This window comes from Oncorhynchus mykiss, chromosome 1 (assembly GCF_013265735.2).
Source record: "Oncorhynchus mykiss isolate Arlee chromosome 1, USDA_OmykA_1.1, whole genome shotgun sequence".
NCBI classification, from domain to species: domain Eukaryota; kingdom Metazoa; phylum Chordata; class Actinopteri; order Salmoniformes; family Salmonidae; genus Oncorhynchus; species Oncorhynchus mykiss.
The window spans coordinates 11,394,613-11,412,132 of NC_048565.1; the positions used below are offsets into that span (position 1 = coordinate 11,394,613).

Consider the following 17,520-nt stretch of genomic DNA (forward strand, 5'->3'; position numbering starts at 1 on the left):
TAAGCGACATTTGGAATTTGACCCTAAACTAACCTGCGACACAGCAGGGTTACCAAGGGAACCAAAGTCATGAAAACGTTTAATATCCCAAACCAATATCCTGTTGAATAAACTCCAAATGAATTACAGTTCATCAGTGTTTTAATACGGTTGTTCACGGCTGCTCAACTCATCTCGGTTTTGCTGAGCTACACAGCCAAGCCAGTTGATTTGCAACACATAGGCTTGTGGTGTTGCGTGTCAACGCAGTCTTCAAGATGTAGCTCAATAACACACACACACACGTAGTTTAACAGACAAGACTGGTCATATCATCTCTCCATTCTCTCCTGGGGTTTCCCCCCAAAAAACAACCCTTTTAACTTTAAGATAATCGTTCGTCAACGGCCTACCAAGATAACCTTAGTGCTAAAAGAGGATCTTTATGTCGTCTTTGGGAAACGTACCTGTCAAGGCCTTCTAAAAAGGTTTCAGATTCACAATGCAAGCGGATGGAAAACATCCCATTCACATCACTATAATTGATTAGGCAATTTGAACTATTGCCAGTTGTCTTCATTCATAAAACACTTCCAATGCAACAATACTGTGGCATTGACATCTCCATCCTTCCGGAAGAGACACAAAACAGCCAGCGTCATCTAATACCTGATAATTTTATAGATTTAAGTGAACAATGAACCCATAATGGACTCTCACTCTGCATAATAAATGGAGTCAATGCAATTTTAAGATGTTCATTTTCAGCAGTTTCTCTTACTCTCTGCAAACCACCGGGCAATGTTTACAGCATCTGACAACAGATTATTTAGGGGGGGGGTAATGACAGATGGCAGCAGAGTTGGAGGGGAATGGAGTTAATTTCACAGTGGCTGCACGGGGGGGGGGGGGGGGGACAGCTCCTTGCACACAGTTTAACATACTGTAATTACCCCCAAAGTGAAAATGATTCCATTTCCAAAAGAAAGAGGGGGAAGAAGTGTGTGTACACTGTTTGAATGTTCTCCCCACTACACACACATTCACGGTTAAACAGAGTTGTGGGGTGCATCCAAGTGAGTAAATGTACTTTTAACGAGTGACAAGGGAAGATTACTTTTCCTCACAGGGGCATATGTAAGAGGGAAAGCCACTCACACACACACACACACACGCACGCACCGCTCTCACACACACACATGCACCGCTCTCACACACACGCGCGCCGCTCTCACACACACACACACACACCGCTCTCACACACACGCACACGAGCCGCTCTCTCTCACACACACACACACACACACACGAGCCGCTCTCACACACAGATGCGCGCCGCTCTCACACACACATGCCGCTCTCACACACGCACGCCGCTCGCGCACGCCGCACACGCACACACCGCTCTCGCACACACACACCGCTCTCGCACACACACACCGCTCTCGCACACACACACCGCTCTCGCACACACACACCGCTCTCGCACACACACACACACACACCGCTCTCACGTGCCGCTCACACACACCGCTCTCACGTGCCGCACACACACACCACTCACACATACACCGCTCACACCGCTCACACGTGCCCCACACACACACACACACACACCGCTCTCACAACGCTCACGCGTGCCGCTCACACACACACACACACCGCTCTCACGTGCCGCTCACACACACACGTGCCGCTCACACACACGTGCCGCTCACACACACACGTGCCGCTCACACACACACACACACACACACGTGCCACTCACACACACACACACGTGCCACTCACACACACGCGCCACTCACACACACGCACCACACACACAACGCTCTCACCACGCTCTCACCACACACACACACAACGCTCACACACACGCACCGCTCACACACACACACGCACCGCTCACACACACACACGCACCGCTCACACACACACACACACACACACACACACGCACCGCTCACACACACACACGCACCGCTCACACACACACCGCTCACACACACACCGCTCACACACACACACACCGCTCACACACACACACACCGCTCACACACACCGCTCACACACATGTACACGCACCGCTCACACACACGCACCGCACAGCTCACACGCACCGCTCACACGCACCGCACACGCACAGCTCACACGCACCGCACACGCACAGCTCACACGCACCGCACACGCACCGCACACGCCCCGCTCACACACACACACAACAGCTCACACCCACACTGCGCGCACAGACACCGCGCACAAACACGCTCACAAATGCAACGTGCACACACTCGCCGAAACACACAAATCCAGAGACAGACAAATAGGAAAAGAGGAGAATGGTGGGAGAGTGGAAGTGAAGGCTCAGGTACACACAAACACTGATGCTGGTATTGATTGGTACACTCAGAGTCAGCGCAGGTACTACAGGCCACCCACTGAGTGAGAGGTTTAAAAGCAACGGGAGGGGAGAGACTAAATGAGAGGAAGAAAAGAAAGAAAAATAGAACGGTTCCCTCTGAGCTGAACAGGTATGGTGCAGGGGACCTCCAAGGGAGTGAGGAGGAAGGGACAGAGCAAATCAACAAAGAGAAAGCAAGAGGTCAAGAAAGGAGAGAGTGAGAGAGAGAAAAGGAAGGGGAGAAAGAGGTAGAGGTAGCCACCAGAGTGAGAAAGAGAAAAGCCTGCCTGTGTAGTAATGAGCACAGCAAGTGAGGCCTGGCTCAGTTCAGAGCCCCTTGATCTCATTCCATCATGAAAACCTCCCTCTATTTCCTACATTATAAATGGCCATTGCTACTTGTCAAATGACAGCACCAGCAATATAAGGATAGGATATCTTCAACTGAAAACTCTTGCTTTAGTAGGCTACTGTATCATAAGACAAGTATTTTCAAAATCAAGCCTGTTCTGGCTGGAGTCTTTTCTAGTTCTAATGGAGGGGAGATGGGGGGAAAAAACAAACTTGTTCCGGGGAAATGTGTTGTGTGTATGACTACAGTCATATTTGCAGACTTTTATCCTCCAATAAAACATATAGCTTAAACCAAGGCTCTTACAAACCTGTTCCTGGAGAGCTACCCTGCTGTAGGTTCTCACTCCTACCCTGTTCCTGAAGAGCCACCATCCTGTAGGTTCTCACTCCAACCCCTGTTGTAACTAACCTGGTTCAGCTCATCAACCAGCTAATTATTAGAATAAGGTGTGCTCGATTAGGGTTGGAGTGAGAACCTACAGGATGGTAGCTCTCCAGGATCAGAGTTGGAGTGAAAACCTACAGGATGGTAGCTCTCCAGGAACAGGGTTGGAGTGAAAACCTACAGGATGGTAGCTCTGCAGGAACAGGGTTGGAGTGAAAACCTACAGGATGGTAGCTCTCCAGGAACAGGGTTGGAGTGAAAACCTACAGGATGATAGCTCTCCAGGAACAGGGTTGGAGTGAAAACCTACAGGATGGTAGCTCTTCAGGAACAGGGTTGGAGTGAAAACCTACAGGATGGTAGCTCTTCAGGAACAGGGTTGGAGTGAAAACCTACAGGATGGTAGCTCTTCAGGAACAGGGTTGGAGTGAAAACCTACAGGATGGTAGCTCTCCAGGAACAGGGTTGGAGTGAAAACCTACAGGATGGTAGCTCTTCAGGAACAGGGTTGGAGTGAAAACCTACAGGATGGTAGCTCTTCAGGAACAGGGTTGGAGTGAAAACCTACAGGATGGTAGCTCTCCAGGAACAGGGTTGGAGTGAAAACCTACAGGATGGTAGCTCTTCAGGAACAGGGTTGGAGTGAAAACCTACAGGATGGTAGCTCTCCAGGAACAGGTTTGGAGTGAAAACCTACAGGATGGTAGCTCTCCAGGAACAGGGTTGGAGTGAAAACCTACAGGATGGTAGCTCTCCAGGAACAGGGTTGGAGTGAAAACCTACAGGATGGTAGCTCTCCAGGAACAGGGTTGGAGTGAAAACCTACAGTTTAAAATAACAAGAGAAGATCAATCCTTGACTGATGGTGGAGTGGGTAATTAGTCACCCAGTGAGACCATGGAGAGATTGAAGGAGAGAGAGACCAAGGTTGCCAGGTAAGATCACCACCGTTACTGATACTTTGACGAAGCGTCTCCCTCCATTAGCGTTCTGTCGATACCCTTATCTACCACCATTACCTTGCTGCCGTGCGACTCATTTAGCCAGGAGTGGCTGTTAGTTTAAGCCTACGTCCCAAATGGCACCCCGGTCCCTATATAGGGCCCAAAGGGCTCTGGTCTAAAGTAGTGCACTATATAGGGAATAGGGTGCCATAGGGCTCTGGTCGAAAGTAGTGCACTATATAGGGAATAGGGTGCCATAGGGCTCTGGTCTAAAGTAGTGTACTATATAGGGAATAGGGTGCCATCTGGGATGAACCCCTTGAGTGTGAGATACCGCAGGGCCTATGCAGTAGTGCTGCTTTTCCTATTCGCTTCCAAGTGAAATGGTTGAAGAAATTGATGGAGGTGTGTTGACAAATTGAGGCTCTTTATGTGATTCAGTGTTGGGAGAGCCATAAACATTAAGAAATAGAATTGGATGCAGAGTGAAGACTTTGGGAATAGAGAGGCTCGGGGGGGTCGTATTACAAGATGAATAAGAAAAAACGATGGGAGAGAGAGAGAGAGAGAGAGATGTTTGAAGAGCACTACTGCTACCTAGCGACGAGTGATGGTATGGTTGGCCCTGGACAATTTAAGATCGCTTGTAGGACACACTCATTCACAGAAAATACACATAGGGGCGGGGCTGCAAGAGGAGAGGGGGAGAGAGACGACAAGCAGCGAACACTATAAAACTGGACTTCACACGGCCGAGTGGCGTTTCAAAATAGTGCACACAATATGGATCTCGAGATATGGATATTGCACAGATCTATATTGCCATTTGGATGTGAATTAGATTACAGTTACACACACACACACACACACACGTTTTAAGTCATGTTTTTAAAATAAAATCGTAGTGGTAGATCTGTTTGCATTTTGACTCAGAAAGCGACCTTGACTCAAAAAAGGTTGGTGACCATCGGTCTAGACCGTCCTCCAGTGACCACCTGTTTAAGTACAGAAGTAAATGGACAGTCTCCTTAACTCACTTTCAGCTTTATACATGTAGATGATTAATGCTAGGAGAAGCAGCTGCCGAAAGCCTGTCCAGATCCTGAAATCAAGGAGTGATTTTGGCTTGCCGTGTAGATGCAATTTTTTTATGTAGATGCAATTGCAGCAAAAAGCTGTCACATAAAATAGAGATGACCACGAGGAATGTGTTGAAATCCGCCAAAACAAGTGCTAAATGACCTACAGAAGTAATTTGATGTACAGTGCCTTGCGAAAGTATTCGGCCCCCTTGAACTTTGCGACCTTTTGCCATATTTCAGGCTTCAAACATAAAGATATAAAACTGTATTTTTTTGTGAAGAATCAACAACAAGTGGGACACAATCATGAAGTGGAACGACATTTATTGGATATTTCAAACCTTTTTAACAAATCAAAAACTGAAAAATTGGGCGTGCAAAATTATTCAGCCCCTTTACTTTCAGTGCAGCAAACTCTCTCCAGAAGTTCAGTGAGGATCTCTGAACGATCCAATGTTGACCTAAATGACTAATGGTGGTAAATACAATCCACCTGTGTGTAATCAAGTCTCCGTATAAATGCACCTGCACTGTGATAGTCTCAGAGGTCCGTTAAAAGCGCAGAGAGCATCATGAAGAACAAGGAACACACCAGGCAGGTCCGAGATACTGTTGTGAATAAGTTTAAAGCCGGATTTGGATACAAAAAGATTTCCCAAGCTTTAAACATCCCAAGGAGCACTGTGCAAGCGATAATATTGAAATGGACAGAGTATCAGACCACTGCAAATCTACCAAGACCTGGCCGTCCCTCTAAACTTTCAGCTCATACAAGGAGAAGACTGATCAGAGATGCAGCCAAGAGGCCCATGATCACTCTGGATGAACTGCAGAGATCTACAGCTGAGGTGGGAGACTCTGTCCATAGGACAACAATCAGTCGTATATTGCACAAATCTGGCCTTTATGGAAGAGTGGCAAGAAGAAAGCCATTTCTTAAAGATATCCATAAAAAGTGTTGTTTAAAGTTTGCCACAAGCCACCTGGGAGACACACCAAACATGTGGAAGAAGGTGCTCTGGTCAGATGAAACCAAAATTGAACTTTTTGGCAACAACGCAAAACGTTATGTTTGGCGTAAAAGCAACACAGCTGAACACACCATCCCCACTGTGAAACATGGTGGTGGCAGCATCATGGTTTGGGCCTGCTTTTCTTCAGCAGGGACAGGGAAGATAGTTAAAATTGATGGGAAGATGGATGGAGCCAAATACAGGACCATTCTTGAAGAAAACCTGATGGAGTCTGCAAAAGACCTGAGACTGGGACGGAGATTTGGCTTCCAACAAGACAATGATCCAAAACATAAAGCAAAATCTACAATGGAATGGTTCAAAAATAAACATATCCAGGTGTTAGAATGGCCAAGTCAAAGTCCAGACCTGAATCCAATCGAGAATCTGTGGAAAGAACTGAAAACTGCTGTTCACAAATGCTCTCCATCCAACCTCACTGAGCTCGAGCTGTTTTGCAAGGAGGAATGGGAAAAAAATTCAGTCTCTCGATGTGCAAAACTGATAGAGACATACCCCAAGCGACTTACAGCTGTAATCGCAGCAAAAGGTGGCGCTACAAAGTATTAACTTAAGGGGGCTGAATAATTTTGCACGCCCAATTTTTCAGTTTTTGATTTGTTAAAAAAGTTTGAAATATCCAATAAATGTCGTTCCACTTCATGATTGTGTCCCACTTGTTGTTGATTCTTCACAAAAAAATACAGTTTTATATCTTTATGTTTGAAGTCTGAAATGTGGCAAAAGGTCGCAAAGTTCAAGGGGGCCGAATACTTTCGCAAGGCACTGTATATTTTGAAGTGAGAAGAGATGCAGAGACAGTGAGACAGTGAGAGACAGAGATGCAAAGAAGTAAAAAGACAAATGTAGCCACTGACCAGGACTTGGGCTCTCCAAAGTGGAGGTAGTTGATACTGTAGAGATCCATGTCCTCTGTGTGCCAGGCGAAGGTGGTCTTCCACATGCCAAAGTACAGGTAGGGAGTGTTCACCCCCTCGATCACGATGCCACACTCCTGCTCCACCATGTCCAGCAGCGTGTTCAGGTGGCCGATGTTCCACTCACTGATCTCCTGGAAACACACACACAGACAGAGGAGGGTGTGAATACGGTGACCCAATGAAAGCATATTGGCTACATTTAACAAATAAATTGAATGAAAAAAAGCCATGCCTATAGACATGGAGTTAAACTGTTTGTTTGTCACAATTGTACTTCAGCTAGTCTTATACCAGTGCATAACATAGCTATACTACTATGAGGACTAAGATTGCCATTGATGTTCAAGGCCATGTAGTAATACATGTTCACCACCAGATGGTATCAAGGCCACATCACATGAAGACATGATATTTCAGCTACTTTTAATTAAAACTTCTCAACAGGTGTTACTGTCGTGTACTTAGTACTAAGGAATTCCACACCATTTGTAACTACAGTGCATTCTTAAAGTATTCAGACCACTTCCCTTTTTCCACATTTGGTTAAGTTACAGCCTTATTCTAAAATGGATTAAATACAAAATGTCCTCAATCTACACACATAATGACGAAGCAATAACAGGTTATCATTTTTTGCTAATTTAGTAAAAAAATAAAAAGGGAAATACCTTCCTTCTATACATACGTACTCAGACCATTTGCTAAGAGACTCGAAATTGAGCTCAGCATCCTGTTTCCATTGATCGTCCTTGAGATGTTTCTACAACTTCATTAGAGTCCTACTGTGGTAAATTCAATTGATTGGAAATGATTTGGAAAGGCACACAGCTGTCTATATAAGGTCCCACAGTTGACAGTGCATGTCAGAGCAAAAACCAAGCCATGAGGTCGAAGGAATTGTCCGTAGAGCACCGAGACAAGATTGTGTCGAGCCACAGATCTGGGGAAGGGTACCAAAACATTTCTGCAGCATTGAAGGTCCAAGAACAGTGGCCTCCATCATTCTTAAATGGAAGAAGTTTAAAACCAGCAAGACTCTTCCTAGAGCTGGCTACCAGGCCAAACTGAGCAATCGGGGGAGATGGGCCTGGGTCAGGTAGGTGACCAAGAACCCGGTGGTCACTGACAGAGCTCCTCGGTGGAGATCGGAGAACCTTCCAGAAAGACAACCATCTCTGCAACATTCCACCAAGCAAGACTTTATAGTAGAGTGGAAGACACTCCTCAGTAAAAAGCACATGACAGCTTGCTTAGAGTTTGCCAAAAGGCACCTAAAGGACTCTCAGACCATGAGAAACAAGATTCTTTGGTCTGATGAAAGCAAGATTGAACTTTGTTGTGGGGATGTTTTTCAGTGGCAGGGAAGGGGAGACTAGTCAGGATTGAGGGAAAGATGAATGGAGCAAAGTACTGAGAGATCCGGCAGGGTAGCCTAGTGGTTAGAGTGTTGGTCTAGTAACCGAAAGGTTTCAAGATCAAATCCCCCGAGCTGACAAGGTACAAATGTGTCTTCTGCCCCTGAACAAGGCAGTTAACCCACTGTTCGTAGGACATCATTGAAAATAATAATTTGTTCTTAACCGATAGCCAAGACAACGCAGGAGTGGCTTCAGGACAAGTCTCTGAATGTCCTTGAGTGGTCCAGCCAGAGCCCAGACTTGAACCTGATCGAACATCTCTGGAGAGACCTGAACATAGCTGTGCAGCGATGCTCCCCAGCAAACCAGACAGAGCTTGAGAGGATCTGCAGAGGAGAATGGGAAAAACTCCCCAAATACAGGTGTGCCAAGCTTGTAGCGTCATACCCAAGAAGACCCGAGACTGTAATCGCTGCCAAAAGGTGCTTCAAAGTACTGAGTAAAAAGGGTCTGAATACATGCAAACGTTTTTTTTTTAACTGTTTTTGCTTTGTCATTATGGGGTATTGTTTGTAGATTGATGAGCGGCGGGAAAAAAAAACTATTTAATCCATTTTATAATAAAACGTGGAAAAAGTGAAGGAGTCTGAATACTTTCCGAATGTATAGCGAAGCCAGGGTCGTGTTCAGATGGCGTGAAACAGAAGAAAACAGTAACAGGGAGGTAAGCACTATTTGAACTTGTCCCATAAGAAACACGTTACTAATGTTCACAATCCATGTGCAGCCCTGCCAACCCTGTCCAACTTTTTAAGAGTACCAGACGCGTACAGGAACTCAATTGGGGTCTCCCCCCCCCCCTTTTGATTATACTTTTGTAATGCTTTTTGTGACGTGGATAATAATGACAGTTACAGTCTATCAGGTTGCGTGATCCCCGTAATGTTAAGTGGAAAAATGTTCCCTAACATTAACTTGAAACAATTAGTGTTTACCTTTCCACAACACACTGAGTCGAAAAGGGATTTGTCCATGTGTTGACGTACAGCTGACAGTGGGCAAACTCAGTATGACAACAAACAGGAGGGGCAGACATGGGGTAGCTAGTCGAACAATTATATATTCATCTCCATGTCCGTTGATAAAAACTCTGTACATGTCTGCGTGTTGCAGCTCGACAATCGGGATATTAGATTTACTCAGTGGATTTATTTTTTTATAAAAAATGTATGTATCAGCCCATTTTCATTTATGCGTACTTTTAACTCGGATCGTACATGACCAGAGAATTGCGTATTTTGGTACGCAAAATGCATGCATGTTCGCAGGTCTGCATGTCTAATAAGTAAGGCTTGTTCCTGGGCTGACTTACGGAGTCATAGATGGAGCCGCTGACGTCAGCCCCGTAGATTGGAGACACAAAGGTGAGGTTCTTCCAGTACTTCCTCTCCAGGTCGTCAAAGTCCTTGTGTCGGGGAGTACAGTACCTGGGAGTGGAGGGGAGAGAGGTCTATAGTTCACCAGACAGATATTAAATGAGAAAGGCAGTGAAACAGGCGATAAAAGGCAACCCAATAATATCAATGGAAAAGTGATAAATCAAAGGTTCACAATCGTACTGTGCCATTTGTAATGGTCTCAACTCTTCATAACTGTGGTAACCTAAATTGCTGTGATTGGGAAAGAAAACATTTTATATAAAATTTGTTTTTAAACTACAAAAAAAAAAAAAAAAAGTAAACTGGGAGAATAAATTATTCTTTAGTTTTCACTGTGAAAAAAAAACTGTCTCTGATCATAACAGTAATGTATCTTCTTCATTATTCTGAATGGGTCTCGATGGGTGTAGAATGTCTGGGAGCTGGGTGATGTGAGGTCCTACTTTCTGCTGTTGGCCAGTTGGCGGTACTCCCCCACAGTCATGGACTTTTTCTGGATGTTGTACTGGGTAAAGAGGCCTGACTGGCCCGTCACCACCTGCATGATGGGAGCAGGGATCGTCATCTCCTCAATGACGTCATATGACTTCCGTGGCTTCCAGCCCTTGGGGGGAATCACCTGCAAGAAGGGCAGGATGGAGGGAGGAAATGTGAAAGTGAGTGAGTGAGGATATGAGGGGGCGAGAGTGAAAGAAAGGGAAAAGAGACAACCGTGACCAAGTGAGATGGAGAGGCAATAACAATACAAGGATGAATTATTAGTGTTTGGCAATTTAAACTAAACTGTCCTGATGTGTGTGTACCTTCGCCAGGCCTGCGCGGTGTGCTCCTTGAGTCTCCATGTAGGCAATGTATTTGGCAAAGTCCTTGAATTCCTCCATGGTGGGCCGGAATGTCATGATCTTACAACCTGGATTCATTACTGGGACCGGAGCTGAATCTGCAGCTAGTTCTGGGGCTGTATCTGGTGTTAGCTCAGGGGCTAATTCTGGGGCGGGAGGGGAATCTGCAGCTAGTTCTGGGGACATGTCTGGTGCAGGATCTTGGCCCATGTCTGGTGCTTCCAGCGACATGGTGGCAGGTAGAACTGGAAATAGAAAGGAATGACAGCGAATAGAATAAAAAAAGCAATACATTTGTATTTATTTTTTACCTTTATTTAACTAGGTAAGTCAATTAAGAACGCATTTTTATTTACAACGACGGCCTACCCTGACGACACTGAGCCAATTGTGCGCCGCCATATGAGACTCCCAATCACGGCCGGATGCGATGCAGCCTGGATTCTAACCAGGGACTGTAGTGATGCCTCTAGCACTGTGATGCCGTGTCTAAGACTGCTGCGCCACCCGGGAGCCCAATAAGGCACCGACAGACCTGGGTTCATATGTATCTAGTCTCGAAAACCCCACCCTAGGTAACAGTGACTAGTGCACAGGTTGCCAAACGGCAAATGTTTCCGTTTAATACACATCAGCCTGACAGTACATTCAAAAAGCATTTCAAACTGAAGGAAGTATGGTTTTTGAAATGCATCAGAAAAGGTATTGAGACGTTTAGGCAATAATTTTGTAGGATTTTCTAGGTGGGGAAATAACAATCAGTAGCTAAGTGTCCTTTGCGACAGATTTTCATGCGAATATTCTAAAAGCTGCATAAATAACATTTTACATTATTTATTTTTTATTCAACCAGAGATGCGTTTCCATCAAATTGACTTGTAGATGATAAAAGTGTGTGATGACGTGGTGCCAAAAATATATATATATATATATTTCCATCGCATTTTCAACTCTACTATAGGTTGTCACTAAACATGTTGCATTATTAATGTAATGGCGGCTGTTTAACGGGCGCATGACTAGGGCTGTCCCAGACAACAACAAAAAAATTATAGGTCGACCGAGAGCAATCGAGAGAACAGGTCGACATTTTTAAACGTGTATTTTACCATATATAGACAGACGCTATGTATTTAAATAAAATCAACTATACTGGGAAAATATATCAAACGCAACAAGTAAAGTGTTAGTCCCATATTACATGAGCTGAAATAAAAAGATGTCAGAAATGTTCCATACAAACAAAAAGCGTATTTATTTCAAATTCTGTGCACAAATGTGTTCACATCGCTGTTAGTGAGTATTTGCCAACAACCTAACAGGTGTGGCATATCAAGATGCTGATTAAACAACATGATCATTACACAGGTGTGACTTGTTCTGGGGACAATAAAAGGCCACTCTAAAATGAGCAGTTTTGTTACACAACACAAAGCCACAGATATCTCAAATTAAGGGAGTTTACAATTGGCATGCTGACTGCATGCATATCCACCAGAGCTGTTGCCAGAGAATGATAATTTAATGTTAATTTATTTACCATGTTTTAGTGAATTTGGCAGTACATCCAACCGGCCTCATAACCGCAGACCACGTGTATGGAGTCGTGTGGGCAAGCGGTTTGCGGATGTTAACGTTGTGAACAGAGTGCCCTATGTTGGCGGTGGTGTTATGGTATACGCAGGCATAAATTACATGCAATGAACACAGTTGCATTTTATCTATGGCAATTTAAATGCAGAGATACCGTGATGAGTTCCTGAGGCCCATTGTCGCGCCATTAATCCGCCCACATCACCTCATGTTTCAGCATGATAATGCACAGCCACATGTCACAAGGATCTGTACACAATTCCTGGAAGACGAAAATGTACCAGTTCTTCAATGGCCCGCATACACACCAGACATGTCGCCTATTGAGCATGTTCGGGATCTTTTCTATCAACGTGTACGCCAGCATTTTCCAGTTCCTGACAATATCCAGCAACTTCACACAGCCATTGAAGGAGTGGGACAACATTCCACAGGCCACAATCAACTTTTGCATGAGGCAAAATCTGTCTGTGACAAGCAGATGCATATCTGTATTCCCAGGCAAGTGAAATACATAGAATAGGGCCTAATGATTTTTTGGGGCAAATAACTGGATTTCCTTATGTACTAAGTCAGTAAAATCTTTGAAATTGTTGCGTTTATATTTTTGTTCAGTATGAATGCAGTAAACTTGTGCAACACGTTAGGACATAAAACGGATCGCGTTCTTCATTTCACTTGTCACATTATTTTACATTATGAAGCTTACCGTAGTTCTCCAGAACCGTTGAGCCAGTCACGTGTTTGTTTGCAAATAGCACAAAGGGACACAGCGGGAGCAGAGTCCAGCTGTGTATTGACTTGGGTCGCGTTTTATATTGAAAGTCAACCTTGCTTTTTGCTTCAATAAAAATAATTCAGGGACGTGCAACTATAGTTTTCCTTCATATAAAACACAGTGCAAAACAATAAGTAGAAAATAGCTTCGTTTTCATCAGATAACAGAAGTGTAACGCTATATGGTTGGAAGCCACACGAGTAAATAAGCTTGATGTTTTTGCATGGCCATCATCTTGCTCATGTTTATCATAGAAATAATGTAGCCAGCTACATTTCATAAAGGTTTTTTGTTTTTGTTTAAAAAAGGTAATATTTAATTTTACCAGAGAAAAGTAGGCTGGCTACACCAAGAAAAGTACAAGGGAAAAGTAGCTCCACTTCCTTCAGTCAGAGCGCTGTCTGCTGACAGAATGCCTGTTTGTGAATTTGCATCTGAGTGGAGAAATGCAACTGAAGCATGAAATTAGTCTGATGACGAGCAGAAATTACAAGAAGCATCTTAGACCTGCGCTTCCAAACGCAGCAAGTTATTTATTATGCATTTTATTTTTATTGCGTGAAAAACATTTCTGCATTACCGCGACTCTTAAGTTTAACTTGATAGTTATCTAAGAAACTGACTGAAATAATGTGACGGGTATAATATAGTGTTCGCTTTCTGAGGTGTTTGCGAAATTAATGCCCGTTGGATGAGTTGTGTACATCTGCCACTGCTAGATTTCCTTGCGTTTATTTTCCTTTCTTCTAGCAGAGTGAAGGAAAAGCAGCCAACAAGTGCTCATTATATGTGGGAACTCCTTCCAGACGCCCTAGCGACTCCACACAGGCACGGCGTGTACACACGCTGCTTCAGAGACAGTACAGTTCTTCCTTCAGACAAGCATGCGACAAAACTTTGTTCATTTGCACAATGTCTCGTTCACATTTGATCGTTTAGGCTCATTAGCATTTTTAGCTAGCAGCCTCCGTGGATATTCAATATTACCTATGCTAATTTTATTATGGTAGACACCCAATAGACGTGTTAGCTGTTTTTGCGACCCTTGTGTAATAAACCTGTAATACTGTAAATCCAGAGATGAGAGAAGAACGGTATGACAAATTCTGTTTCCCGCCGGGGCCTAATCAGTAGGCTATTAAACAAAGACTCAAACTGGCAACAGGAGCAGGATCTGTCTTATTACTGTAGATATACTGTACCAGTCAAAAGATTGGACACCTACTCATTCAAGTGTTTCCCTTTATTTTTCAATGTTTTCTACATTGTAGAATAAGACATCAAACTATGGAATAACACATGGAATCATGTAGTAACCAAAAAAAGTGTTGAATCAAAATATATTTTAGATTCTTCAAAGTAGCCACACTTTGCCTTGACGACAGCTTATCACACTCTTGGCATGCTCTCATCCAGCTTCACCGTGAAAGCTTTTCCAACTGTCTTGAAGGAGTTCCCACACATAATAAGCACATGTTGGCTGCATTTCCTTCACTCTGCATTCCAAAACATTTCAATTGGGTTGAGGTCAGGTGATTGTGGGGAGGCCAGGTCATCTGATGCAGCACTCCCATCACTATCCTTCTTGGTCAAATAGCCCTTACACAGCCTGGAGGTGTGTTGGGTTATTGTCCCGTTGAAAAACAAATGATGGTCCCACTAAGCGCAAACCAGATGGGATGGCATATCGCTGCAGAATGCTGTGGTAGTCATGCTGGTTAACTGTGCTTTGAATTCTAAATAAGTCGGCAACAATGTCACCAGCAAAGCACCCCCACATCACACCACCTCCATGCTTCACGGTGGTGACTACATATGCAGAGATCATCCGTTCACCTACTCTGCATCTCAAAGACACGGCGGTTGGAACCAAAAACCCCAGACCAAAATACGATTTCCACGGGTCTAATGTCCATTGCTTGTGTTTCTTGGCCCAAGCAAGTCTCTCCTCCTTATTGGTGTCCTTTGGTAGTGGCTTCTATGCAGCAATTTGACCATGAAGGCCTGCTTCACGCAGTCTACTCTGAACAGTTGATGTTGAGATGTGTCTGTTACTTAAACTCTGAAGCATTTATATGGACTGCAATTTAACTGTGCAATTTCTGAAGCTGGTAACTAATGAACTTATCCTCTGCAGCAGAGGTAACTCTGAGACTTCCTTTCCTGTGGTGGTCCTCATGAGAGCCAGTTTTATCATAGTGCTTGATGGTTTTTGCGACTGCACTTAAAGCTCTTATAAACTTATAAAGCTCTTAACATTTTCCAGATTGACTGACCTTCATGTCTTAAAGTAATTATGGACTGTTGTTTCTCTTTGCTTATTTGAGCTGTTCTTGCCATAAAATGGACTTGGGTCTTTTACCAAATAGGGCTATCTTCTGTATACTACCTTGTCACAACACAACTGATTGGCTCAAATGCATTAAGGAAATAAATTCCACAAATGTACTTTTAACAAGGCACATCTGTTAATTGAAATGCATTCCAAGTGACTACCTCATGATCTGGTTGAGAGAATGCCAAACATGTGCAAAGCTGGCAAAGGGTGGCTACTTTGAAGAATCTAAAATATATTTAAATTTGATTCCATGTGTTATTTCATAGTTTATGTTTTCACTATTATTTTACAATGTAAAAAATAGTAAAAACCTTGGAGTGAGTAAGTGTGTCCAAACTTTTGACTGGTACTAATATAATACCCAACGTTATTAGAAAAACATTTAAAATCCAATATCAAAAACACTGGTCTATCCTGTCAGTTCTTCACACACTGATTCTATTGCCTACATTTTAGCATTTAAATGCTTAACTTATTTTACTTATTGTTTCACCTCTCCAAGGGTCTTTAAACTGAGTAATACGTGTGTTCTTAAATTCACTCTTTTATACACTTTTCTGAGTGATACATAAAACTATGGCAGGACGCACGTAGACAGTATACAGCTGGCTTTGTCAAAAACAAAGACAGGGGAACTTACCCAATATCTGGCTAGCTAGCCAACTAGCTACACAAACTGAAACTAGCAATTGTATTAGTACACTGATAAAACTGGCACATTGATCCCACTAGCTATTCACCATGCATTTTACCGTGTGGCTCAGTTGGTAGAGCATGGCACCTGTAACGCCAGGGGTGTGGGTTCGATTCCCATTGGGGACCAGTACCAACAAATAGGAAAATGTATGTACTCACTACTGTAAATCACTCTGGATAAGAGTGTCTGCTAAATTCCTCAACTCACAGGAATAACGCTCAAGGTATTTGTAGCATTTCTAGCAAGTATTTCAAGGTAATGTTAGCAAGCACAAAGTGATTTTCGGCGCAGGTTAGGACAGCATTTTCGTTTAACCATTTCCCCAACCTTAACCTCAGTATCCTAACCTGCTGCGTAAATTTTCCTAACCTGCTACGAAAAAGTAACTTAGGTAACGAAGTGTTTCGCAGCTAAACTAGTTACAGTAAGTTAATTGTTCGCCTGCAAGCGTATGCTGACCGTCGTGACACAGGCAGCTAGCAAGCAAACTCGATATTCAGAATTAACAGTAGCTACTACGCTAGGAAAATAGTGCATGCTATGGATCGATCAAAAAACGACTGTGTAACGTTAGTGTCACTTATGTCAGCACTGCATGCTAGCTATATGGGTGTCCGATGTATGCAATTAAAACTAGTTAAGTTAGCCCGCGCCTAGAAACATCACGAAATGTTATGTAGTTAACGTAGCTAGTTAATAATAGTTGTAACCAATTTCAACTGTCGAGAATGGCCGTTTTGGGAGTTTTGACAGCCAGTCCTCCGCTCGCAGGCTGCCTTCCCCCATTCCATCCATACAAGTCAACAAAACAGGCACCGTCGCTGGCTAACTAGCTAGCTACAACTGTTTAGATCACATCGGAAATAACACGTATCTAGGTGCATTTGAGCCCCCCAAAAATAAGCAAATCATTCAACATTACCTCCTGCAGCAAAATATGTTCCTTTTCTTTATTTTACTCAATCGATGTTTCACGTTTTATAAAATCCACACACGATCGATTATCTTTTAGAGCTTTAGCTAGCTGGTTGCATACAGGAGAGCTAGGCCTCACGCCTCCTTCACGACGTTTCAGCTCAGTGATTGGCCAGATTAGGTTTGTAGGCGTTCACTGGATACGTTCTGTGGATTTGTTTGGATGACCTCGTTGATAGATTGCTATATGAACCAATAAGGCAGAACGAACTGGGCAGCACATTTTCCGGTTGTGAAAAGGGTTAACCTCCAGGAAGCGTCATTTTACGATATCAAAACGAAAATGTTACCAAGATGGGTCGTCACTAGTTACCCCAGCCACAAAGTCATAAACCCCGCCTCTTTCTACAATCTATTTTCCTAATATCGGATTTCAAACCTAATCTTAACCCTAAACTTGA

General features: G+C 43.7%; 1 protein-coding gene across 1 annotated transcript in view; it reads right to left on the minus strand.

The window, feature by feature from the left end:
• LOC110533913 (lysine-specific demethylase 4B) overlaps positions 1-17,223 on the minus strand; it is a 97,965-nt gene extending 80,742 nt beyond the window's left edge. The window contains exons 1-5 of the mRNA XM_036940651.1: positions 17,067-17,223; positions 10,700-10,983; positions 10,340-10,515; positions 9,830-9,944; positions 7,037-7,230 (exon numbers count right to left, since the gene is read on the minus strand). Of these exons, the coding sequence (XP_036796546.1) occupies positions 7,037-7,230; positions 9,830-9,944; positions 10,340-10,515; positions 10,700-10,969 (755 nt within the window). The 5' untranslated portion in view covers positions 10,970-10,983; positions 17,067-17,223. The remainder of the gene's footprint in view (positions 1-7,036; positions 7,231-9,829; positions 9,945-10,339; positions 10,516-10,699; positions 10,984-17,066) is intronic.
• Between the last annotated feature and the right edge of the window lie 297 nt (positions 17,224-17,520).